We start from the raw sequence: 25,691 nt of genomic DNA, 5'->3' as shown, positions 1-25,691 counted from the left end.
GCTGTCATCGCTTATGTACCACTTTCATTATTTTTGTCATACGCTTTTACCATCCATATCGTTATTTGCTTTATAATATTTTAATTGACTCATATTTTACTTTTTTCAAATGAATCTTTTTAAAAAACACACAGCAAAATAAATATCTAATTATACACTAAAAATATTTTTCTATGTTCTACTCTGATTCACCCTGCACATTACAGGGTACACTTTGGGCAACAATGACCTCCAACCAGGACAACTATTTTAGCTCCTTAATAGGACACGAGTGATAAGGGCAACATTGCCAACTTCAGAACTCATCTTTGAGGTTTTCAATTACCATAAATATTCAGCAGTTCAATTCCAAGTACCAGCTGCAGTCCTGCTGTGAGCAGTGATCTCAGTCACATCAGCTGTGAAGGTCTGTTGAGAAAAACCACAGAATAGCCAATAGAGACAGATGACAGGTGAATCTCCTAACAGCTGGGGTGTATAGTTCTTTCACAGATACGCTCATTGATTCTCACCTATACCAACAGCATCATTTAAAATAAAAACCAGGCCCACACAGGTTGAGAGCTTCATCTAGGATCTCTGAGCCACAGGCAGAGCTGAGAGTAAATTCAGGGACCCGCTGCAAACCTAGAGTTTTCTGTGCCACATCGTAGGGTCTCTTTCCCATACTAAGTCAGTCCCAGCTGCTCACAGTGTTGCTTATGCCACTGTCTGCCTCTGCTTAATATTCACAAAAACTGCTTGACTTTCATAAAACCAGCCCGCTCTCAGTCTAAAATATTGCCCTCATGGCTTAGCTATTATCCTTTGCCAGTTCGTGAAGAGGCTCTGCAATGGTTGAATGGGTCTAACAAGGCTTTTGGGGTTTGAGAATCTTCAGAATGGACCAAGAATTATGTGTCAGTCTTACTGTTTTCTACAAAACTGGAGGAATAGAAGTTGGTGGAACCAGGGCAGTGCCCAGATAATCTGTTCTAAGGCCACGTATAACAGCATGATTTAACCTTTTGGCAAGTGTTTTCTAGAAACCACAATTTTTAGATGAATCAAGAATTTCCCAAATTAGATAAAAAAGTAAAGGAAAGTCAGAGGTCATTCTCTTTTTTTCATTTCACCAGAATTAATTACTAATAGTCCCAACTTTCTTCTTTTTTCCCATGTGTAAGATCATGAAAAGGAAATTACACTGGGGGTCTGGAAACTAGGGTTTTCAGTTCTGCCTGTGTCCCAGAACAAGTCTACTATCTGTAGACCACAAAGGCAGGTTCTAAGGAGTTAGCCTGCAGCGTAATCTGGACATCTAGGAGCTGTAGTCAAGTAGACATATGTGTTCATCCTAGCTGTGCCCCCTTGGTCAAGTTCTTTAAATTTCTCTGAGCTCCTTCTTTCCTCATCTGTAAAACTGACCTCAAAGGTGTTAATGAGGATTAAAAAAAACAAGTTGGTTGTAAAACACTGAGCACAGCCCTGGCACAAAGTGAAAGGTAAATAAATGGTAGCTGTTGTTGCTCGTGTTGATTTGGATAATTTGGGCCTTCCAACCGAGCTATATGAACAAGTATAATGAAAGGCTTTTGCTTCCAATGATGATGGATTTATTGCTCACAACAGGATGATTGAGGAAGCATCATGCAGTTGATAGATAAGCTCATCACAATTCAGTTTTCAAATGCATGAATTCTTCTAGCTTTGAGCAGCTACTCATGGTACCTTAAAAGAAACAAAAAAATCAATCAGCACAGCTTTAAATATGGCCAGTCATGGACTGTCAGTGGAAAAGAAGTCAGGAGAAATGGGGATAAACATCATCAACAAATAATTATTATTTTAGTCTGTGCCTTTGACTTTCAGGACAGAACATTGTACCCAGGAGTGTCCACCTGATTTGAGTTTCACCAAATTACTGCCCCTGGCTCCTCCTTTCTTGGAGAGAAACAGCCCAGAGTTAAGGAGCAGGACGCCAGAGAAGACATGAGGAATCCATGCTAGTATTTTGTGAATTGGAGTCAGCTGACCAACTGCATCAGGGTGACCTAGGTGTTAAAACGCCAGACCCCCACCCCCAAATGAATGAGACTCTCTGGGGTTGGAGGTAGAAAATATGCACCTTTAACAAGCACTGTTGATGCAACCAAAACTTTGAGAACCACTGGTCTTAGGCCATGTTATAATCATGCAATAAATGCCACACATTATTCATGTGCCATCTCGGTAGGATTTCTGTCTCTAGTAGAAATCCACGGCCTAAAAGAAGCAACAACAACAACAACAAAAAGAGCAAACAAGCCATCCCAGGAATTGTCTAGCTAAATAATAGAAGGAAAACAAAGTATAATGGTGTCCAAAGGCATGTGGAGTCAGCCTGCTTGGTGACATACAGGGGCAGTTGTCAAGAAGGTCTTCTCCAATGGAAGTTCCACCTGCACATTTTTAGACAAAGTGCTTGAAGTATAGAGGTTACTGGATAGATGCGGACAGGATGCACAAGCAGAAAGAGTAACGTGGCAAAGCAGAGAGATGTGAGAAAGCCTCTGGCACATGTGAGGAGCCACAGTGATTCTTTCTGTGGCTGCAAGACAGGGAGTGAGATTTCGAGGGATAGCGGAAACACGTCTTCTCAACTGTGCAAAATTACAGATATGCTTGCCTTCCACAGAGAAGAAAAGCCATTTAAAGTTTCTGGCATTAAAAAGCACAAACAAATCTCTGGGCTCTGCTCTGACTTGACTTTATTTTCCTCTTCCTAATTTTAAAATACAGTGGCATCCTATACCAAATCCCAAGCTGATGCTAAATATAGTCAGCTCCACCATAAGTTGCTTTGCTTGTCTTGTTTAAACTCTCCACTGTAGCTAGCTTGGCCTCATTGTGTGCCACATTGAGCTGTAAGCTCCTTAAGAGAAAAGATATCACATCTTCCCTGTTTGCAATCCTCCCTGCAACAGCCCTCAATCTTCACTGTCCTTCACGGCTCTAAATCCCTCTTCTAATTTAGCCCCAACCCATGGGATCACTCTCCTTGTTTGATCCCACATCCTCTCCAAACCTAAATTCTTTCATTTCCTTAGTCTATAGAAAAAGGGGATCCTTTCTTTCCTGGGCCCAAAATTCACCCCCACCCCACTTTAGCTTCAGGTCCAAATATGTGCATTCATTTTGCACATTGGTCAACTCAGGTCACCAGGCATCTAGCATTAGGTGCTTTGTTCAGTCTGTCATCACATCTTGATTGTCCTCGTCATTGCTGGTTTTTCCTGGTTTGGAGAGTCACTGAATTTTAGGACTGGAAGGAATTTTTGAGTTATCCATTCAGGATAAGTTTCTTTGATTCAGTTATTTTTTTAAATTAAGGTATTTATTGAACACATACATTGTTATATCCTTCTTATGGATTCTCTTAATTCTATTACCAACCTTGTTATGTAGGGATTATTAAGGCCGGTATTATCCCTTTTCTATTACAGATTAGAAAGTGAAAGCTCAGAGAGATTAAATAATTTGCTCAAAGTGACCTAAGCGATAGAGCCAAGACTCAAACTCAAGTCTGTTGGCTCCAAAATGAATGCTCTTTCCATTCTTCTACACTCCCAGCTTTACAATATCTGCCTTGTACAGACTCTGCAGACCCATCCATTGGATCAATTTACCTATCCTCTCTCTCATTCTGGTGTCTCCAAAATGCCCTCAACTTTCACTCTTTACAGCTCTAGTCTCTACCATCATTTATCTCTGATACGATTCAATCTAGAAGTTTCCTCTCCTCCCAAAGTTATACTCAACAACATTAGCATGAAAAGTGCAACGATGATCTTGCTCTGGAAGGTCCTATGTGCGGTCTTTATTAAAATAGCAACAATTTTCAAGATGCCACTCACATTTTATATTATGTACCTATGTCCTCATCCCTAACAAAACTATTTTGAATCACCCATGAATTACTTTTGGAAGATGAGAATTCTTTGCTGGCTGAACCTAGATGTCATTATTTTCCTCTCTTATTTGAGATTACAGTAGGACAGCTTCTGGTCCAGTAAGTGGGATGTGAAACTAAAATTAATTCCTTTGAGTAAAGGTGTTTTCTGAATTGTATCAGACTTAATACCCATCTGGCACCACCATGGTCGTAATTCCGCTGGTTCCCTAACAGTCCCAGAAGTGCTGATAGTGGCCTGACCACCCTGCACACCCAGAATTTCCCCTGGGCCTGACAAGCAGGAGCTGCCATCCAGATTTCATTTCTACTTGCACTCTACCAATGGGCAGAGCCACAATAGTAAGGCAGTGTGTGCACACTTCTTTCTTCTTTTTTATATTTTTTTAAAATTAACATATAATATATTATTTGCCCCAGGGGTACAGGTCTGTGAATCATCGGGCTTATACAATTCATAGCACTCACCATAGCACATACCTTCCCCAATGTCCATAACCCAGTCACCCTATCCCTACCCCGCCAACCGCCAGCAACCTTCAGTTTGTTTCATGAGATTAAGTCTCTTATTGTTTGTCTCCCTCCTGATCCCATCTTGTTTCATTTTTTCCTTCCCTACCCCCAACAACCCCCCGCCCTGCCTCTCAAATTTCTCATATCAGAGAGATCATATGATAAGTGTCTTGATTGACTTATTTCACTCAGTATAATACCCTCTAGTTCCACCCATGTCTTTGCAAATGGCAAGATTTCATTTCTTTGGATGGCTGCATAGTATTCCATTGTATATATATACCACCTCTTCTTTATCCATTCATGTTGACAGACATCTAGGTTCTTTCCATAGTTTGGCTATTGTGGACATTGCTGCTATAAACATTTGGGTGCACGTGCCCCTTCGGATCACTACATTTTCATCTTTAGGGAAATACCCAGTAGTGCGATTGCTGGGTCGTAGGATAGCTCTATTTTCAACTTTTTGAGGAACCTCCCTACTGTTTAGCAGAGTGGCTGCACCAGTTTCCATTCCCACCAACAGGGTAGGAGGGTTCTCCTTTCTCTGCATCCTCACCAACCTCTGTCATTTCCTGACTTCTCTTTCTTCTAACACCTCCTTCTTTCCTAATGTTTCCCCCTTTCCCTCCTATCATCCAATCTTCCCTTTGGGCTCTAAATACAAAATTTCCATTCTTCCAGATCCATCCTAACCTAGTATTCTTTCATTTTTCACTGGAGATACCGTTTCTGTGGCATCAGGGTGCTACCAATTTCAATATCAGCTTTGGTGTAATTTTGAGAAATAAAGTGAGCACACAGAGAGATGGGCTATTTTTATTTGAAGCAAAATCCATCACTGGAACTGCTATCTGAGGTAAAGAAAAAGACTTGGAAAACAAGGCATTCAACTATTCCCATAGCAACAAGGGAATCATGCATTGCTGTGTGGTCCAATAGATGTTTATGGAAATGGCAACACCTACGAAAGGATTATAAAGTGACTGAGCATAGGAATTATAGGCCAAGATCTGGATAACAGAGAACCACCTCTGTCATTCATTCTGTATGACCTTGAAGTTCTCAGGATTCAAGTTCCTTGCCTATGAAATGGGGTAAGGAATACCTGTATCTTCAATGTTGTTGTCTTAGGCCAAATTAGATAATCTGTATGAAATTTGTCAGCTAGAGAGCTCTAGATAAATTATGATCACTCCGTTGGGGAAGATAATGCTAAGGTTTAGAGGTGACAGCAACCAAGGATGGATAATCAAGTAAGGAGCTTTCTGGACCATGTTCAGGGTGTGGGAAATTCAGAGATAACACCATAGGAGGTGTGTGAACCTGCTTCCCACTGCATTTGAACAGTATTCAAGTACCTAGGAGGGCCAAACTTCAGGCACTGGAAGAGAAACCTCAGCCTTTAGACTGTGGAGCTTTTTTTTTTTTTTCCATTTTTTTAATTTATTTTCAGCATAACAGTATTCATTGTTTTTGTACCACACCCAGTGCTCCATGCAGTCCGTACCCTCTCTAATACCCACCACCTGGTTCCCCCAACCTCCCACCCCCCCACCTCTTCAAACCTTTCAGATTGTTTTTCAGAGTCCATAGTCTCTCATTGTTCACCTCGCCTTCCAATTTCCCCCAACTGCCTTAAGTTGCATGGCTAAGAGAATACAAACCCCTCACATGGTGTGATCAACAGCTAGAGTCCAAACTGTGGTCCCAGCCACCATGTGGCAGAACCTTGGAACTGTCCTTATGTCATTGCCTCAGCATTCATCAGCTGAAGAAATCAAGCTATCCCAGCTACCTTGTCACTTCAGGGTTCTACCACAAGTCGGTTTGCTTGTCTTAAACTTTCAGCTGTAACTGGTTTCTAGGGAGTTTTTCAGAGGCCAGACTCTGAAGGATCAGTCTGGGATAAGTTAGCCCTTTTCAGTAGATTAATAAAGAATACTCTTTCTTTTTCCCCACTTGAGTCTAAACTGAGTTCAGATAAAACTTTTTGAGTTGAAGATAAAATACAGGCTTATGGGAATAAAGGGTAGGGTGGAAATATGGGTGAGGTATACAGTGGCAACAATGAGCTTGCTAGTTCTTCACCGCGGAATTAGGCAGAGCAGCTATCAAGTCACAGGCATCTTTTATAAAACTTGGGCCTTTCTGCACAGGAACAAAATATTTTCTAATAAAATTACCCAGTGGTCCACTTCTCTGCAAGGAAGCAAATGCCAAAGGAAACCCAATAAGTAATGACAAATTCCCCCCAAACCAACCATTGTAAGCAAAATATGGTAGATATATACAACCCAGGGCAGGGGAGAAGTCAAGCTAGTAACTGAGAAAGGTTAAAACTATTAAAATATATAGCTCCTAAAGAAATAAATGCCATGAGATGAAATATCTCCTCTTACTCGATTTTGAAGAATCCAGTGAACTGTAGTCAGTTCTATTTCACATGAGAAAGGAGGTGTGTCTAAAGTTTACCATTAATTGGAAGTCCCATTTCCACCCCCACGGATGTGTGGTATATGTAAGACAACAGCTATCCAGATGACAAAGCCATTTTCCATGCAAAGTCTCCTTCCATCTTAAAACAAGCCTGTGAGCACTAATAATAGTGTCTAATACTCAATTTGCAGGTGAGCTAAATGACCAGGATCAAATAACTAGTAAACAGAAGACCTGGGACTTAGATTTAAACATTATTTCAATGAAACTACAGGCGTTTCATAGGACCTTATCAGCTCTCAAGAAAACTATTGGGAGGCCCCAAATCATACTTCGGTGCAATTATTTTAGGGGTTGTAGTGCCGCAAACAAATTCAAAGCCATGTGTTTGATCTTTTGGTTGCTTAACTTCATCAAAGGTGTGTCTGACAGACTGAGATTTCAATACTTAAAGTCACACAATAAAGGTCTAAAGAGAGAGAAAGTGGAACGTTTTCACTTCGCATTCCTCAGCTCAAAAATATTCAAGATTTCTCTTTTAAATATATATATATACATGTATGTGTGTGTATATGTATATATATATATAAAATCTCCAATAAATTGGAGACCAGAAAGAGTCCTGAAAACTGCTATCTTAACAACAACCATTTACTGAGCACCTTCTATATGCCAAGCATTTCACCAGGCGTTATAGAGAGTTTCAATCCTTACAGCCCTAAAGAGAGATATCATTGTCTCAATTTTATAAATGGGGACACTCTGAGACTTCAGAGAGGCTAGTCACCTTGTGTGAGCTCCCACAGCTAGGAAATGATCGGCTTAGAACTGCTGGTTTCTGAGTGACAAATACTAATAGCATAGCTTCAGAAAAGTTAAGGACTTTTCAGCCATGAAAGTAGATCTTCCCATATGACCACTGCCAGGTCTATCAGCAGCAACCACTCCCCTCGGACGTTCAGAAGACTTAAAAAGCACACTGCAAATAGGTGAGTAGTTTAAATCTGTCCATGTCTTTTTAATTAGTTTACAACTCCCTTACCAAGCCTTCAGAAGTTCAAAATTGATACAGAGCTAATAAAAACCCAGGTAGAAAGAGGGATAACCCATAATATGGTATCATGATAAATACCAAGGACCCAACCACACATCAGATACAGCCTTTCCCTCAGTGTTGAGGCATCACACAACAGATGTGAAACAATGTGCTAATGGTATTCAGAGGGAGCCATGGAATCATGAAAGATTTAACTCACTGATTTAGACTGAATTAATGCCTTGCTCTTTAAGATTGCTATATTTCATTTATATTTTTTTCCAAATTGGAAAGATGCAATATTTTTATTTAGGTTACTGACATGAAGTCTTACTGCAGAGTAAAGATGAACCAATATGCTGTGTCAAGCTGACTTAATCACCCTTTGTTGAATTATATAAAAACAAAAAAACTAAAATAAGATGCATTACAAGAAGTTAACAGCATCGTTGTGATCCAAGTGTGTCACTCACTTAGATTTACAGAATTCTAGAGCTTGCCGAGTACCCAAGGTTGTCCATATCCCTGATAGCAGAAGATCCTCAAAAGAAGGACTTGGATCTCCTGACTCTCTTGAGCCACTTCCCTCATAATCTGGTTCATTACTGGGCACCAAAGACATAATGGTAAAAGTGAGTGTGGAAGACAGTTTTTTTCTGAATTGCATTTTGAATTTCTAAATTTTGCAGAGACAAAGAGAAAAGCTGAATCTTAAATTAGTAAGTGAAACTATTTATTAGCCATCTGAGTGGGAAAAATATTGCAGGAAGATATAATTATAAAACCTGAATGTAGCTGGAATCCAGCTTAGAGCATTCAGCCTGTTTATAAAATATGCCAGATATCAGATGGCATGCAAAGGGTAATGTGTTAATAGCAGATAGACAAAACACTAGCTACAATTTCCAGGAAAGACTAAAGAATTTGGACTAAGCTTTTGGCAGAACTGCTCAACAACATACTTTTTCTCTCGAAATCCAACTGCTTAGAAATAGAAAGGACTTGAAGGAAATGAGGAAAGTTTATTTTAAGCACCTTAAGCATTGTTCTTTTTAAATCTTTCATTTGCAACAGAGAAAAACACATACAAAAAGGAGGATACCAAGGATAGAATGTTTACTTAGTAAATTTAAAGCTCCTAAGTTATCCACCCCTCTCTCCAGTTGCCTAGAACAATGCAGTCCTATAAAATTTGAAGAAAAAAGAAGCCTAGAATATGGAATCAGAAGAGTTGTATTTAAATAAAGCTCCAGCTGCTTAAAGAGCTTTGCAACTGTTTTCATCTATAAAATTGTGGATTGTATTACTTTTCCTTCTTTGCCAAACAAACAAACACCCACAAAAAAACAATGCTGCGATTATTAAGATATTCTGATGACTCCTCAATGGTCACGTTTGCTTTTGCCTGGAGATTATGATTTTAAATGCTTCGCAATATATCTTCTCTACCCTACTGCTGCAATGATGCATTTTCAACTTTAGCTTTTTTTTTTCACTGACTTTTTAGTTCTCCTAGTATCCAGAAAAATTTAAAACTTTTTACACAATGTGCAAAGGTCTGCTATATTTGCAAAGAAAAATACAAAGATAAGTAAGATCTGATTCTTACCTTCAAGGAACTTATGATACAACAGAAAGGATACAGGTATGAAAAACATGCCCCAAAGTTACAGATGTAGTGAAAAGAAGGGCCATCTGTACCCCAATGTTTATAGCAGCAATGGCCACGGTTGCCAAACTGTGGAAAGAACCAAGATGCCCTTCAATGGACGAATGGATAAGGAAGATGTGGTCCATATACACTATGGAGTATTATGCCTCCATCAGAAAGGATGAATACCCAACTTTTGTAGCAACATGGATGGGACTGGAAGAGATTATGCTGAGTGAAATAAGTCAAGCAGAGAGAGTCAATTATCATATGGTTTCACTTATTTGTGGAGCATAACAAATAGCATGGAGGACATGGGGAGTTAGGAGAAGGCAGTTGGGGGAAATTGGAAGGGGAGGTGAACAATGAGAGACTATAGACTCTGAAAAACAATCTGAAGGGTTTGAAGAGGTGGGGGGGTGGGAGGTTGGGGGAACCAGGTGGTGGGTATTAGTGAGGGTACGGACTGCATGGAGCACTGGGTGTGGTACAAAAACAATGAATACTGTTATGCTGAAAATTAAAAAAAAAAAAAACATGCCTGCGATAATAAGGCATTATTTGGAAGACTAGATCATTACAATAATGGTCTCTGATGAATAATGCCATCCTGTGTCCATGCCCCTTTGCAGTATGACATGGCCATTTCTCACACTAAAGGGATAGAGTCAACTTCTCCATTCCTTGAATTTGGGCTGATTTTGTAACTTGTCTTCACCAAGGGAAGGTGGCAGGATTTGCCTGGCATAAAGTCTCCATTAGGAGACCTCATGGTTTCTACTTTTACTCTCTAGAGACCCAACTGCCATGTAAGGAAGATTTGGTTAGACCAAGAACTGGTAAGAAACTATGTGGTGAGAGAGGTCGTAGTCTTCCACCCATCTATGCCCAAATCATCTTAAAACCTCCAGCTTCTGCCAGTTCGCCAGCTGACTACAGCCACACGACTGAATCTAGACAAGACCAGCAGAGAAATTACCCAGCCAGCACACAGAAATATAAGAAATAGTAACTTATTGTTTCCAGCCCCCAAGTTTCAGAATAATGGATAACTGAGATCTCTGATAAGTACTATAATGGACTTAAAAAGTGATTTGGGAACAAAGAAGAATTAGAAACTATTTCCTGTTCAGAAGATGTGGGGTGGCAGTTAAAGACAACTGTATAGCAATAATGATTTTTCCTTTTTTCTTTTTTGGGGGGGCTACTTTAATACAACTTTATTGCAAATACTTGAAGTATAAGATTTGGTGAGTCTTGGTATGTGTCATCACCAAAATCAAGATAAAAGAATGCACCCATCACCCACAAGTTTACTTTCTAAAGTGGTTGCACCATTTTACTTCCCTACCGGGAATGTTATGTACCAGCTGTCCCACATCCTTGTCAACCCTTGATACAGTATTTTTTTTTTTCAATTTTAGCCATTCTAGCGAGTGTGGTTTTAATTTGTATTTTCATGACTAATGACATTGAGCATCTTTTCATGTGCTAATATGCCATCTGTATATCATGTATGGGTATTGGTTTTACTAGATTTTTGTCAATTTATTTTTGAATCTATTGAGATGATCATATAGAGAAATTGGGTCCTTAAATATTCATAGTTTTCCTTCTTCCTCCCATTCTCTATCTCCTCTCTTTGCATCTACACATTTTTAAAGGCATTTTTTGTGCCCACATGCCTCCAAAGGTTGTTCTGTTACTTTCTTCTTCCTATGCTTCAGTGTGCATTGTTCCCTACCAACCTATCTTGCAGGTCACTAATTGTCTTTTGTGTGCAAATCCACCGTTTTATCCTCCTAATTTGTTGTTGATTCCAAATATTGCATGCAGTTATAGAATGTTCATTTTTGATTAATCTTATAGAATAACTTTCTGATGAAAGCCTCAACCTTTTTTTTCCCCTGTAACTTTTCTCAAACAAAAATAACAGAGTTATCACTAGATTGTACACTTGAAACTAAAATAAACAACACATGTTAACTATACTGAAATTAAAATTTAAAAGAAGAGGGGTCCCTGGGTGGCGCAGTCAGTTAAGCATCCAGCTCTTGGTTTCAGCTCAGGTCATGATCTCAGTGTCTTGAGATCAAGCCCCACATCAGGCTATGAGCTCAGCAAGTAGTCTGCTAGAATTTCTCTCTCCCTCTCCCTCTGTCACTCCCTGCGTGCATGCTCTCTCTCTCTTTCCAAAATAATTCTTTTAATTAAAAAAAAAAAAGGAAAAATAACAGTTATTTTAGCGTTCTTGTCAGCTAACTCCATTATCTGGATATCTGTGAGTCTTTCTTGTATCTCTTTTTTCCTTGGTTTTTGGTCATGTGGTCCTATCTTTTGGAATGTCTCAGAATCTTCAATTAATTTCCAGGTGTTAAAAGTTTTATAGGCTTCTGGTAATATCTTCCTCCAGAAAGGTTCATCCTTCCTTTTGCTAGGACAATACAGTATTCACCCTAATCCAGCTAGAAATCATGATAAATGAAGGCAGAGTTACAAACGTTGATATAAGGCTTCTTCTACCTTTGCCCTGGCCTTCAGAATCTTCAAATGATAACCTAGGCTGTTCCCCAGGCCCCCTCTTCCAGCAGGTTCTGAATTTAATCTTTGTTTCATAAGGCTCTCTGCTTAATTTTGTCTCCTGTCCTAAATAGCTCTACAATCTTGCAAATTTTCTGAGAGGGAATTATATATGCTTGAGGCTTCTGATTATATCTCCACCAAAAGCTCTCCTGGTTTCTGTCCCCTAGAAGCAAGACTTAAAATACACAAAACCAAAATTATCAGCCTCCTAACAGAATAAGAATAGACAAAAGCCCCCCACCTAAAAGCAACTTTAGAAGTCAACTCACTTCTAAAATGTTCACTCCTCTTTGGAGTCCTGCCTAGACAGGTCTCCACTGCCTTCAACGAGATGAGCTGAGATATGGTAGTGGTGGACGTAATAATTTCTAGCAACTAGTGATGGTTGTATTTTTTATTCTTTCCTTTTCTGAATAGAAGTGGTCATTGCAATACTTGGTGTTAGGGGCAGATACTTTTTTCATTTATAGGATATCTGATACCAATGAGCCAATTTAAAGCCTTATAGAGAGAACAATATATTCCTAGAGTTGAACGCAATCACTGCACAGAAGTTATAGCCCACTCCCCTATGGATGGGTGTTTTTCATATAGACAAAAAGGCGAGACATGAATATTTGGTAGCCAAAACGACAGACTGTGATACATGGCTAGTTTCTCCCCAAAAATGTCCTTTCCTCCTTTGAATTTTTGGCTATATAGTCAGTCATACAGATGGGAAGATTTACAAGCATCTCTTTCAGTTCAGTGTTTATATGACTTAAAAGTTGGTTCAAGCCCTTTTCTTTCTAGTTCCTTCCTTCTGGATAGACTGAAGATGTGATAGCCAGAGCTAACGCAGCCATTTTAGATCGTGAAGTGACTACTGAGAACAAAAACTAATTACATGATGAAGCAGAAGGATGGAAATCTGAGCTTTGTTACTTTGTGGTACACAACCCTTATACAAGCCTTGGACAACATACTACAACAATTTTATCTGAGAGAGAAATAAAGGCCCATCTTGTTTCAGCTACTGTTATTTTGGGGTTTTGTTACTTACAGCTAAATCTAATCTAAACTAATTAGGAAAGTTCAGGATGGCAGTTCTCAAAGGATGAAAGCATGGTCTGCAGATTCCTAGGGAGTCTGTGAGGTCAAAACCAGTTTCATAATATACTAAAACCCTATTTACCTTTTTCACTGTGGTGACATGTTCACTGATGATGCAAAAACCATGGTAGGTAAAAGCAGCAACATTAGAATGAATAAAGACACTGGTATTCATTGTACTCTTCATTACCATGCATTTATATTTGGGGGAGAGGGAGAAGAAAAGCTTTACTCCGTGTCCTTCAAAAAGCAATCAGAATTATTTAAATATTGACTGTTGAGTAAATGTCTTTTTAATATTCTGTATGAAATGGCAAATGTGCAAAGTACTTCTGGGGATACCAAAATATGATGGTTGTCCTAGAGAAAAGCAATTATGAGATTGTTTAATGAGATAAACTTGGTTATTCAGAAGTGCATATTTGGCAGACATTTTCTTAAACATGGTTACTTCAAGGAAAATTAATGGTATGTGTTTCCAATGACAAAATTTAAGCTTTCACATGAAAATCAGAATTTTGGGAAACATGTTATCTATCATCTGAATTTGAAAGCTCCCCAATACTTAAGAGGTGCTTTTTTTAATGATATCACTGGTCATATTATACATGATTTTTAAATTTTATGTGGGAAATGATTTAACATTGGGAAGATCTGCATAATTGGTGAATCAATAATTTCCAAATGTATGGTGTTACAAAATCATGCGTTGGAAAATGTTCAGTCAAAGGGCAAGGTAGACCAATAGGTTTTAATGTAACCCAGTGCAAAATTTCATTGATACGGTTTTGAATTCTACAGTGCAATGAACTGTTTGGAAATTACCCCCTGTACATTGTTAGTAGTGTCCAAGAATAAATCTAGTCATATAAAAAGATTATTAAAATATTCTTCTTTTTTCCAATTATATATCTGTGGGAGGCAAAATTTTCTTCATATATGTCAAACAAAATAAATACCAAACAGATTGAATGCAGAAAAATATATGGGAATCCAGCCATCTTCTAGCAAGCCAGACATTAAAGAGATCTACAATGCTACTTCTCTCACTATATTATACTTTCAGAAAATTATCTTCATAAAATGTGTATCATTCATGTTAACATGAAGTTGGTTTACTACTATTTTAAAATAAATTGTAAATATTTTTGTAATTTGTCAGTTTTAATTTCTAATGCAATAAATATTTTTATAACCTTCATAAGCAAAAGCTCTTTGAGGACCTCAGTATTTTTTTTTTTTCCAGAGCTCAAAGGACTCTTGAGGTCAAAAAGTTTTAAAATATTTGGTTTATGATACTGAAAGAATTTGAAATACAATTACAAAGCTGAACTCTGTGAAATAATGAGAAGATCAGGAAGAGTACCAAGCTCAGAGTTGGGTAAATAATGCCCTCCTCAGAAAAAAGAGGAGTGCCTATGGGTTCTAGATATTGTGGACTAATATACTTAATACTAATCCTCAAGGGAAAAATTAGTACAGATTAAAGAGAAAATAAAATGATCACCATTGCCCCCCAACACAAGTTCATTAAGAATAAATCATGCCAAACCAAATATTTGTTTTCTTGATAACCAGCAGAACAGAAGATACATACATAGTGTATTTCCCATCAAGCATTTGGCTATCTGTTTGACCCATTAAACAAATCTACTGTACACCCACCATGTTTCAGGCACTATGTAATGCATTACAGACAGAGAAATGAACAAGTTGGATGAAATCCCATTCTTTGTGGTACTGACATTTGAAGCACAGTCAAATCTTTTCCTTTTTATGAAATGTGAGCATGAATTAGTATGGAAGAAAGAACAGTTAAAACTGTTAACCATAAAATGAACTAAAAATTGTCTTTTTCTCCTCCCAACAGCATGGGACATTATATATATTCTAAAAACTGCATTTCCTTTAGCCCGAGGTTGGGGAAAAGAAGAGAAAATAAGGAAGAAAAATGCACTTGAGACCTACGGTAAAGAGATATAGAATAACCACTGTTGTGCAAGAATGGTGATGGTGGGGTTGACATGCAGGAGAGAAAAATTGTTATTCGAATTAAAGTACCCTCAATTTTTTTCAACTAACTCTCTTAAACTCCATGTATATCTAACATCTGCTAACTATTTTATAAATAGTAAAGCACTACACAAATGTATAGCTTTCATATTAACAAATGCCAAATCTTTACTGAATTTCACAATTCTCACAAAAAATTCCTTCATCAAACAGGTTTTGAAGGTTCACCCCAGCTCTCCTCAAAAGTAGTTCCTTTGAGTTTAATTCTTGAGTTGCCACTCTCACATTCTATTCCTGTAAACAAAAAGTTTGACTTGTAGTTGTGGGGAAATCATGCAATCTCTCAGGTGCTTATTCTTTTAACTGGTGTCAATAAAAGAATTTGCTCAAATTTCTTTCATTCGTAAATCCATCAATGGCATTAACATGTTTGATGTCATACATTTTATTATAAAAACCAATACACAACACCATGTGCTTCATATTGCTGTCAGCACAAGATCGGTAGACACTAAAAGTTCTGAAAGCTTCAAAATTAAAATGTTTTATGTCCTTGCTTTAAGCAGTACTTCATTTCTAAAAGTTAAAGAAGAGAAACCAATTTCAGTGTTACAACTCATATACCAATAGCATTTATTGCTTTGGTAAAAACATGTGATCTGTTAGTAAGATTTCATGATGAGCACATGACAAACCCTAAATAATTTGCAGATGGGTTATCCATATACAGTCTGAATTCCCAGGCAGCTTCCCCAGGCTTCAGGGCCATTTCCATCTACTGCTGTCAGTAAATATGCAGGGATTATCAATTCTAATATTTAAATATTATTTAGATTTAATCCAGAAAGTCTTAATAGTGCAAAACAAAAAAAAATTTACAATACATTCCCAAGTGAAACACACCTCACATGTCTGAGATTTCCATAACATGTCTTGTTAATGTCCTCACTTCTTTCAGGTCTTCCCTGACCACTCCATAAAAATAAACCCTCAGGGACGCCTGGGTGGCTCAGTTGGTTGGACGACTGCCTTCGGCTCAGGTCATGATCCTGGAGTCCCGGGATCGAGTCCCGCATCGGGCTCCCGGCTCCGCGGGGAGTCCACTTCTCTCTCTGACCTTCTCCTCGCTCACGCTCTCTCTCACTGTCTCTCTCTCAAATAAATAAATAAAATCTTAAAAAAAATAAAAATAAAATAAAATAAAATAAGCCCTCATATGCACACCAGTACTTTCCATGCCCCTTACCACGTTTCATTTGTCTCTGGAACTTACCACTATCTGCAATAAAAAATATTTAAATGTATATTTGCCCGACTGATGTCTCCCCTTCCCAGAATAAACTTAAGGAGAATGAGAATGTTCTGGTTGTTCACTCAGTTTCTTGAACACTTCTGAGCACGTAGTATGCACAGAATTTCTTAAATGAACATTGAGATTATAAGTACCTTTGGTTTTTAGTAAGAAAACAATTAACTCCACAAATCTGAAGGTAAAAAGGAACCTAAGCAGAGAAGAGATGTTACAAAGTCCATTCAACTGATGCCCTATTGCATAGTAACACAGGCTTTATACTTGGACCAAGTTGGATTCCAGTCCACTTATTAGTAGTGACTTCATGGGTCTACTACTAACTTTCCACATAAAATTTACCCAGTAAAAAATAGGGACAATAATAGCACCAACTTAACGTCATTAAAGTGATTAAATGTGATGAAGTGTGTAAAATACTTACATGACAGCAAGAAAGTGCTTAATAAAAGGAAGCTAACATTATTATCATCATTACCACCATCATCATCTCACTGAGGTTCCACAGCCTAATATTTCCCAAAAAATTCCTGGTAAGACTGGCTATCTAGTTGCTAAGTCCGTATAGCTGAGAAGTGGCAAGTTAGAGAGAGAAGGCCATTGCCAAAAGCTCAGAGTAAAAAGATGGGAGGAAAATGGAAGTTTTCCTGAGGTACTGCCTTACAGCATAATAATAATGTCCATGGGGATGGTGCTTAGCCACTAAGAAAAAAACGACATTCCATTTAATACATTCTTTTCAGATAGGAAGAAAATAAAATTCTAAAATTAGGAAGATTTACTTCAGAATGGTTTACATAAACTTTTTGTGTGAAAGATAAACTCCCATTACTTTCAAAATTTCCCTCCTACTCCAAAAAAGGAGTAAATGAGGCATTTATTTTACAGAAGGCCTGGATATCTCTGCTGTAAAGACCCATCAGTGTGATTTATGCCAACCTCTCTAGAGTTATTTTTGACATCTTATTAAAGATCAAATTGTCTCAATATAGGACCATTCTTCTCTCATAATCTGTAATGGATCTCCAATATGGATTTCAGGGAGGTAGTAAATAGCTCCATCTTACTGTCTCAGTGACATTGCTACAATCCTGTAAAAAATCCCCATTTATTTATTCTATTTCCTTTAGTGACAGAATAACCAGAGCCTTCCCATAGAGATTAGGAAGAAAGTCAAATTTCAAAATCAAAACCACATTCCAAATTTCTTAAAAGGTGTTTTTTTTTCAATTCCTTTGTAAAAACATTGGTCACCATTTAACATACAGTGGCAACAAAATGTACTCAATTCACATGCATCAACAAGTCAATAAATCATGATACACAGACAACATGAATTTTAAACGAACAGTACTAAAGTAGCTCATGTTGTATTTAACTATAGTTATGGTGCTTCCAATAAAGAAATAGCTATTATGAGAAATAAGATTCCAGTTTCAATCTGAAATAAGGTTATTTGTGACAAGTACCATGAAACTATGGTTTTATGAAGTCATTCTCTTAAAGGGAACCATTTTTCAGAAATCACTTTGTGCAAAGCACCAATACTCATGTAGAATAAGATCTTGAAAAGATGTGTACCTTAGATAAGGACAAAAGGGCTCCATTTTTTGAAAGTTAATTATCTGAATGATTCAGATATATATTATGCCCCCAAATTAAAATATCTTTCAACATGAAGGTTATATATGCTATGTTTTGACACCTTAAATAATTCTTCAGACATTCAGCTAAACTGAAAGCTTCTGTAGGACTGGATTATTTTCAAGAGCAAAAAGTGAAAACCAATAATCAAACCCTTTCTAAACTCACAGGCAAGATTTCTGGATATGGGATTTAATTAATAAGAAGAAAATTTAAGCACCACAACAAAATAGTTTTTAGAAAACAGAAAGGACTGGCAATATACAAGTTAGGAACAAATGCACTTAGACATTAAAAAAAAAAGTTGTTTAAATTAGCACTCTAACCCTATCAGCTAAAATAATTTAAAAAATTCTTTTTGGTGTGTATGTAGTACTATGTGGAAGATAAAGACCCCAAGATTCTGTTTAAGAAGTCAAGTTCTGTAATTCTAATTTGATCAAATTAGACTATTGTATTATTTGTACATAGTAAGAATGTTATATATTTATTTTTATATTATAATTTATTTTCTTCTTTTCTCTCAAAAATCTACGATTAAAGGATAGCTCTAAGCTATTTTGAAGTACAGAGAGGGTAATTTATGACAAATTGCCTTGTGGGGGAAAAACAGCCCTTCTCAAAATAAGAGGTCAAAGTAATATGTGCAAATAAATTTTAAACTAAGTTAAGTGTAAATCCAACCACTTAAGAAGTTTTCCTTCTTTTGCAACAAATAGTTACCTTAATTTCAGTTTTTCTCCTCCATGATGAGTTTACTCTTACAAGTAAGAGTAATTTTTTAGCATTTATATAAAAGACCACATGCTAACAACAAACTTTAAGGGCTCATAAAATTTATGACTCATATATAGTTGTACTATATATGTTGGATATGCAAGGCTGGAAATCAGCAATTTCAACCTAGAATATTATTTAAACATCACCAAAGAAGAAAAAAGACAAAAAAAAAAAAAAAAGATTTCTCCTCACGTAACTTTTGATTACTATTCATAGCCAAAAAGCAAAATATAAAATATTTAGTCTTCACCTCAAAGTAAATTATCCAGAAATAAAACTTTTATGTGATAAGATAAGACATCAGGATTATGAGTATGGAGTATTCAGATTCATTCAGATGAGAAGACGTTTTGGGGAAAAAGAAATCCATCCCAAACAACAGAATTTGTATCTCGTTAACCTTCCAAACATGACTTCAACTTTAGCACTTATACCATAAGCCTTCTCAACAGTTCCCATTTTCTTTTTCTCTAAAAAAGTTTTTTAGCCTCTGAATTTCCAAGTGTCATGTCAAACCCCTTATTTTACCCTAATCCCACAATCCCCATTTATAAAAGACCCTAAAATCATCATTTTCTTGGAGCAGAAGCTACCATGCAATGATTTAAAATTGAGAAATTAAAGATAAAAAAATCAACTGAAAATAATACACCTACTAACATATATGGTTTTATGTAATAAGGACATCACATGATTACTCATTCTGATTAACCTCTGGCTCTTGAGACATTGAGGTCAGAAAATTAAAGTGAATAATAGATACTTAAAATACTTAAAGTGTGTGTCTACCTTGAAACGACTAAGAGTTTAAAAAATGACTAAAATTATATGATTGTAAATGTTCAATGTAAAACAGTACAAAATTGATGTTGCCCAAATAGAGTAAAAAAAAACCTTTAACTTATATTACACATCTTATGTGGCAAAAATCTCAAGGCTGAGTTGTAACTAGAGAACAACAGCAACGACAGAAGATCCTTTCATGCATGCACACACATGAAGTAACAAATATGCAAACCCCAACTTAGTACAGTACATCAATGACTGATACTTAAATGATATTTTGATATATAAAGAAAAAGGTAAAATGTTGACTGCCATTGATGAAAAAGCATTTCAACAATTTACACAAAATGGATACTAAACATTTTTTAAAAAGATGTCCTAAGAAAACCAAGCCACAATAAGTTAGTGTTTTCCATAATACATGCTGAATTATTTGATCCCGTATCTATACACTGTTACTGTCTTAATTCCTAAATGTTGTGACAGCATATTTAGTAATTGAGGTACATTAGTTTACATCTTTTTATAGGTATTCTAATAGGGTTAATTTTTCTTTTCCAGTTTTTCATCTTCTTCACCTCCTCCAAAGAAAAGCAAAGGAAACATTCCTAGAATGCAGCCAATAGTCACCCCAACAGCTTTGCCCTAAGGAAACAAAAGAAGACATTTTTTGAAAGTTATTTTATCCCTGGAAGAAGGATCTTTGCCTAAGTAGCTATGATAAACAATTACTATGTACCATAAAACTCAACTGTAATTGCCTTTCTTTTGATCATAGTAACTTACATGTAAAAATAAGTCATATATGACAAAGGACACAAGCATATGCCATGGAGAAAAGATAGTTTCATAAATGGTGTTAGGAAAACTGGACAGCTACATGCAAAAGAATGAAACTGGACCACTTTCTTACACCATACACAATAATAAACTCAAAATGGATTAAAGATCTAAATGTAAGAGCTGAAATCATAAAAATCCTAAAAGAAAACATAGTCAGTAATCTCTTGGACGTCAGCCTTAGCAAAATTGTTCTGGATCTGTATCCTCAGGCAAGAAAAAACAAAAGCAAAAAATACACAATTGAAACTACTTGAAACTGAAAGCTTTTTGCAGCACAAAGGAAACCATCAACAAATGACAAAACGATCTACTAAATGGGAGAAAATATCTATAAAAGATATAACCAATAAGGGGTTAATATACAAAATATATAAAGAATTCATACAACTTAACAGCAAGAAACAATCTGATTAAAAAATGGGTAGAGGACCTGAATAGACATTTCTCCAAAGAAGACATACAGATGGCCAACACATGAAAAGCTGTTCCATACTACTAATCATCAGGGAGATGTAAATCAAAACCACAATGAGATATCACCTCACTCTTTTCAGAATGACTAAATCAAAAACACAAGAAACAAGAAGTGGAGAAAAAGGAACCCTCATGCACTGCTGGTGGGAATACAAACTGGTGCAGCCACTATGGAAAACAGTACGGAGGTTCCTCAAAAAATTAAAAATAGAACTATCATATGATCCAGTAATCACACTACTGGGTATTCACCCAAAGAATACAAAAACACTAATTCAAAAGGATATATGCCTCCCTATGTTTATTGCAGCATTATGTACAACAGCCAAACTATGGAAACAGCCCAAGTGTCCACTGATGGGTGAATGGATAAAAACATATACACACACACACACAAACACACACACACACACACACACACACACAGGAATAGTATTCAGTCATAAAAAAAGAATGCAACAACATGATGGATCTAGAAGACATCATGCTAACTGAAATAAGTCAGGGAAAGGCAAATACCATATCATTTCAATCATATGTGGAATTTAAGAAAAAACAAAGGGGGAAAAAAAAGAAAAACAAACCGAAAACAGACATTAACTATGGAGAACAAATAGATGGTCATCAGATGGGAGGTGAGTAGAACAGGTGAAGGGGATTAAGAGTACACTTATCTTGATGAGCACTGAGTAATAAACAGAATTGTTCCATCACTGTATTATACACCTGAAGCTAATTTAACACTGTATGTTAACTAGACTGAAATTAAAAAAAAAAAAAAAAGACAAGAAATAACAAATGTTGGTAAGGATATAGAAAAAAGGGAACCCTTGTGCACTGCTGGTCAGAATGTAAATTGGCGCAGTCAAATCAAAAACAGAATGAAGGTTCCTAAAAAATTAAAAATAAAAATACCATATGACCCTCTAATTCCACTTTTGAGTATTTACCCAAAGAAAATAAAAACACTAATTTGAAAAGATATATAAATAACCCTATATTTAGTGTAGCATTATTTACAATGGCCAAGATATGGAAGCAACCTAAGGGTCCATAAATAGATGAATAAAGAAGATGTAGTTTATGTGTACATGCACACACACATGCATATACGTGTGTGCAGGTATAGGTATATGCATGTATACATATTTGTGCGTGTATATGTATGTATACTACATATGTATATGTATGTATACTACATATATACATTTGTATACTTGCATGTGTATATATACGTGTATGTGCACGCGTGCGCGCGCACAGACACACACACTGACAATGGAGTATTTACTCAGCCATAAAATGGAGTATTACTCAGCCATAAAAGAGAATGAAATCTTGCCATCTGTGACAATGTAGATGGACCTAGAGGGTATTATGCTAAACGAAATAAGTCAGACAGAAAAAGACAAATAACATATGATTTCATTTATATGTGGAATCTAAAAAACAAAACAAACAAAAAATAGATACAGACTCACAGATACAGAAAACAAAGTGGTGGATGCCAAAGAGGAGGAGATGGAGGGGATGGGTGATATAGGTGAAGGCAATAAGAGTACAAATTTCCAATTAGAAAATAAGTAAGTCATGAGAAAGAAAAGTACAGCACAGGAAATATAGTAAAAAATGTTGTACACTAACTTTGTATAGTGAAGGATGGTGACTACACTTATTGTGATATTTTGTAATATATATAATTGTTGAATCACTATTTTGCACTCCTGAAACTAAATTAATATTGTATGTCAACTATACTTTAAGTGGACATTGGGGAGGATATATCTTATGGAGAGAAAAAAAATGAAAAAAAAATGAAAATTAAAATTAAATCTACAGTAAAAAAATAAAAACAACTTAAAAACAAGCTACAAGAAGGTTCTAGAATAAGTATTATTTAAAGTTCAATGCAACTAGGAAAAGTTTTTTTTTTCAAATTGCCAAGAAATAACTTCAAAGAAATATTCAAGTAGAAATATACCTTTTAGAAATTGTACATATATTTTCACTTCTGAAGATAGGGGGAAAAAACCTCACCAAATACTCTTAATATATTTGGATTTGCTCCTTTTTGTATATATTCCTTTTCAATATTTAACCCCATGTATATGTAATTATATGTAGGTCTAATCACTATGTAAACATAGCTTTGTTTTCTGCTTCAATTCCCCCCCCACAGCCACACATGTTATAATAAGCTCTTTTTTTCAAACTGTTTCATAAACTTAAAGGAAAACTTCTAAATTCCACTGAATCGATGGCCTACAGTATGCTTAAAGCTCTCCTTACACCACTGAAAGTCACTGCTTTTCACCAGTATAAGTGATATTGTAATAAACATTTCTGTGTATAGTTTTTCCCAATGATTTATTTAAAAATCAAATAATATGAATATCTGTGCATATTCATAGGGTAATGAATGTTATGCTGTCTATTCTAGACCAAAAAGACTGCAAATACATATATACCAATTGAAATACAGTTGACCCTTTATCAACACGGGTCTGAACTGCGTGGGTCCACTTATATGTGGGTTTTTACAGTGCAGTACTATAAATGTATTTTCTTTTCCTCATGATTTTTTAGCAACATTTTCTTTTCTCTAGCTTACTTTATTGTAAGAATACTGTATATAATATGTATAACATAAAATATGTTAATTGACTACATATGTTATTGATAAAGCTTCCAGTTAACAATAAGCTATTAGTAGTTAAGTGTTTGGGAAGTCAAAAATTATATGTGGATTTCAACTCATGAAGGGGATGACGCCCCAACCTCCAGTTGTTCAAGGGTCAACATATATGTATATGTATGTGTATATGTTTATGTACACATATATGATATATACACATATATGATATATACACACCAATTTTTATACAATCTTACCTATGCTATGAACAGTTTTAAAATGTTTATTTTTGTAAACAATTTTTTAAATTTGCATTTCTAGGGTGATCATCTAGGTTAAACATTTTCAATTAAGTTTTATTTCTTCATAATAAACATCTATTGAAATTCTACTGTGTGCCAAACTCTGTGCCAAGTACACCGAGACACAGACTAATTAGATGCAGTCTATCTCTCTCTTCTAGGTACTTCCAGTTAGTTATAAAGAGAAAAGCAAATAAATAAAACAAGTTCTATCAAGTATTACTGGTGCTATGATGGCTAGCTACATGATCAATGGTCTTGAATAAAATATTTTTTCCTATACATTGTCCATTTATCTATCAGATCCTACAGGTTTTTTAATCAATTTCAAGATTAGACATTAGTGTTTCAACAACAGCTTGCATAAAAATTTTCAACTCTGTTATTTTTGGGTTTTGGTTGTGGTGGTAGAGAGGGTGGTGGCAGTATGTCCATGCTTTATATTAACAGTCAGATTTGTCATTTTCATCATGTCAAACTTTGAAAAGTATCACTCCTATGGAGTTTTAATAAACAGAAGTTTTCTTCATTCCAGATGCTGAAAAAGTTTATCCTAGATCCTTATCTTGACCTTTAAGTTTGTATTCATTTATATTTATTTATATATACACACAGAGAGAGACTATTTTATTATGGATTCCTGACTTTCCTACATACACGAAATGTCCACTGCCGCTTCTACTTCTCACCCATTGTTACTACTGTCCAGGGAAACCAAGGCTTTCTTCTCTACCTCCCTACTTACTTTAGGATTGCCAGTTAATGAGTTTCAACCCAATTATCTCAATGGGTCATAAAGTCAATAGGGAAGAAAGGGAGGAAAGAAGTGGGATACCCTGATTCAGAACCTGAAACATCTTTCCACTGAAAAATCAGTTACTTATATATTATTATCAGGTCTTATGATAGCCTAGGCCTTATAATTAACTACTTTGGGGCTAACCACAGAACTTAAGTACAGTCATAATATGGTTCTGCAAGAAAATATTTTCTGAGTTTCAAATAGCCAAATTATAAATGAGCTTTTTAAAATACAACCTATGTCAATAGGAACTGCCTGTGTATTTGCATATGTTCCATTATGGGTCAGTTTCAGAGTTAGCTTAAGTCATGAATAGACTGCTGATCACTAACTTAAATTACTTCAGGCTATTTGCTAATTGAATTTTATGTTACAGAGTAGATTTCACCTTAACATAAAAGAAGCAGAGTCAATGACTAAGAAATAAAATCACTTCATATGCTGGTGGAAGATTTATCAAAATACAAATATACACACACACACACACTAGCTTAATAACTGAAGTACTCATATAATAGGAGAGGGGAATGGAACTGCTTATAATACAGAAAGAAAACAGAATTATCAAGTATGCGAGAAGAAAGCCTAGGAAAATAATCTTCTCTTGATCCTAATTGTAGTGCTAAAATGTTAAGCCAAATTGCTAGAATGTTAGAATATCCTGATTCCTCAACAACTCTGGCAGATATTAGCTAGCTAATCTCACTTCAATTTATCTACGAATTGCAGTATATGGACACTTTTGTATGATTTTTACAAAGAAATAGTTAAGTCTAATGTGGAGCCCGAGATTTGCATTTCTAACAAGTTTCCAGGTAGTGTTGGCCCTGCTGACATTACACTTTGAGAAGCACTGTC

General features: G+C 36.1%; 1 protein-coding gene across 4 annotated transcripts in view; it reads right to left on the bottom strand.

The window, feature by feature from the left end:
• Positions 1–15,397: 15,397 nt before the first annotated feature.
• Positions 15,398–25,691, bottom strand: part of TMEM65 (transmembrane protein 65) — a 73,516-nt gene continuing 63,222 nt past the window's right edge. For all 4 annotated transcript variants that reach the window (XM_047725164.1, XM_047725163.1, XM_047725162.1 and 1 more), the window contains one exon: positions 15,398–20,422. In XM_047725164.1, the coding sequence (XP_047581120.1) occupies positions 20,321–20,422 (102 nt within the window). In that variant the 3' untranslated portion in view covers positions 15,398–20,320. The remainder of the gene's footprint in view (positions 20,423–25,691) is intronic.

Source organism: Lutra lutra, chromosome 4 (assembly GCF_902655055.1).
Source record: "Lutra lutra chromosome 4, mLutLut1.2, whole genome shotgun sequence".
Taxonomy (NCBI): domain Eukaryota; kingdom Metazoa; phylum Chordata; class Mammalia; order Carnivora; family Mustelidae; genus Lutra; species Lutra lutra.
The sequence above is the reverse complement of the archived record's forward strand: the minus strand, read 5'-3'. Positions and strand labels throughout refer to the sequence as shown.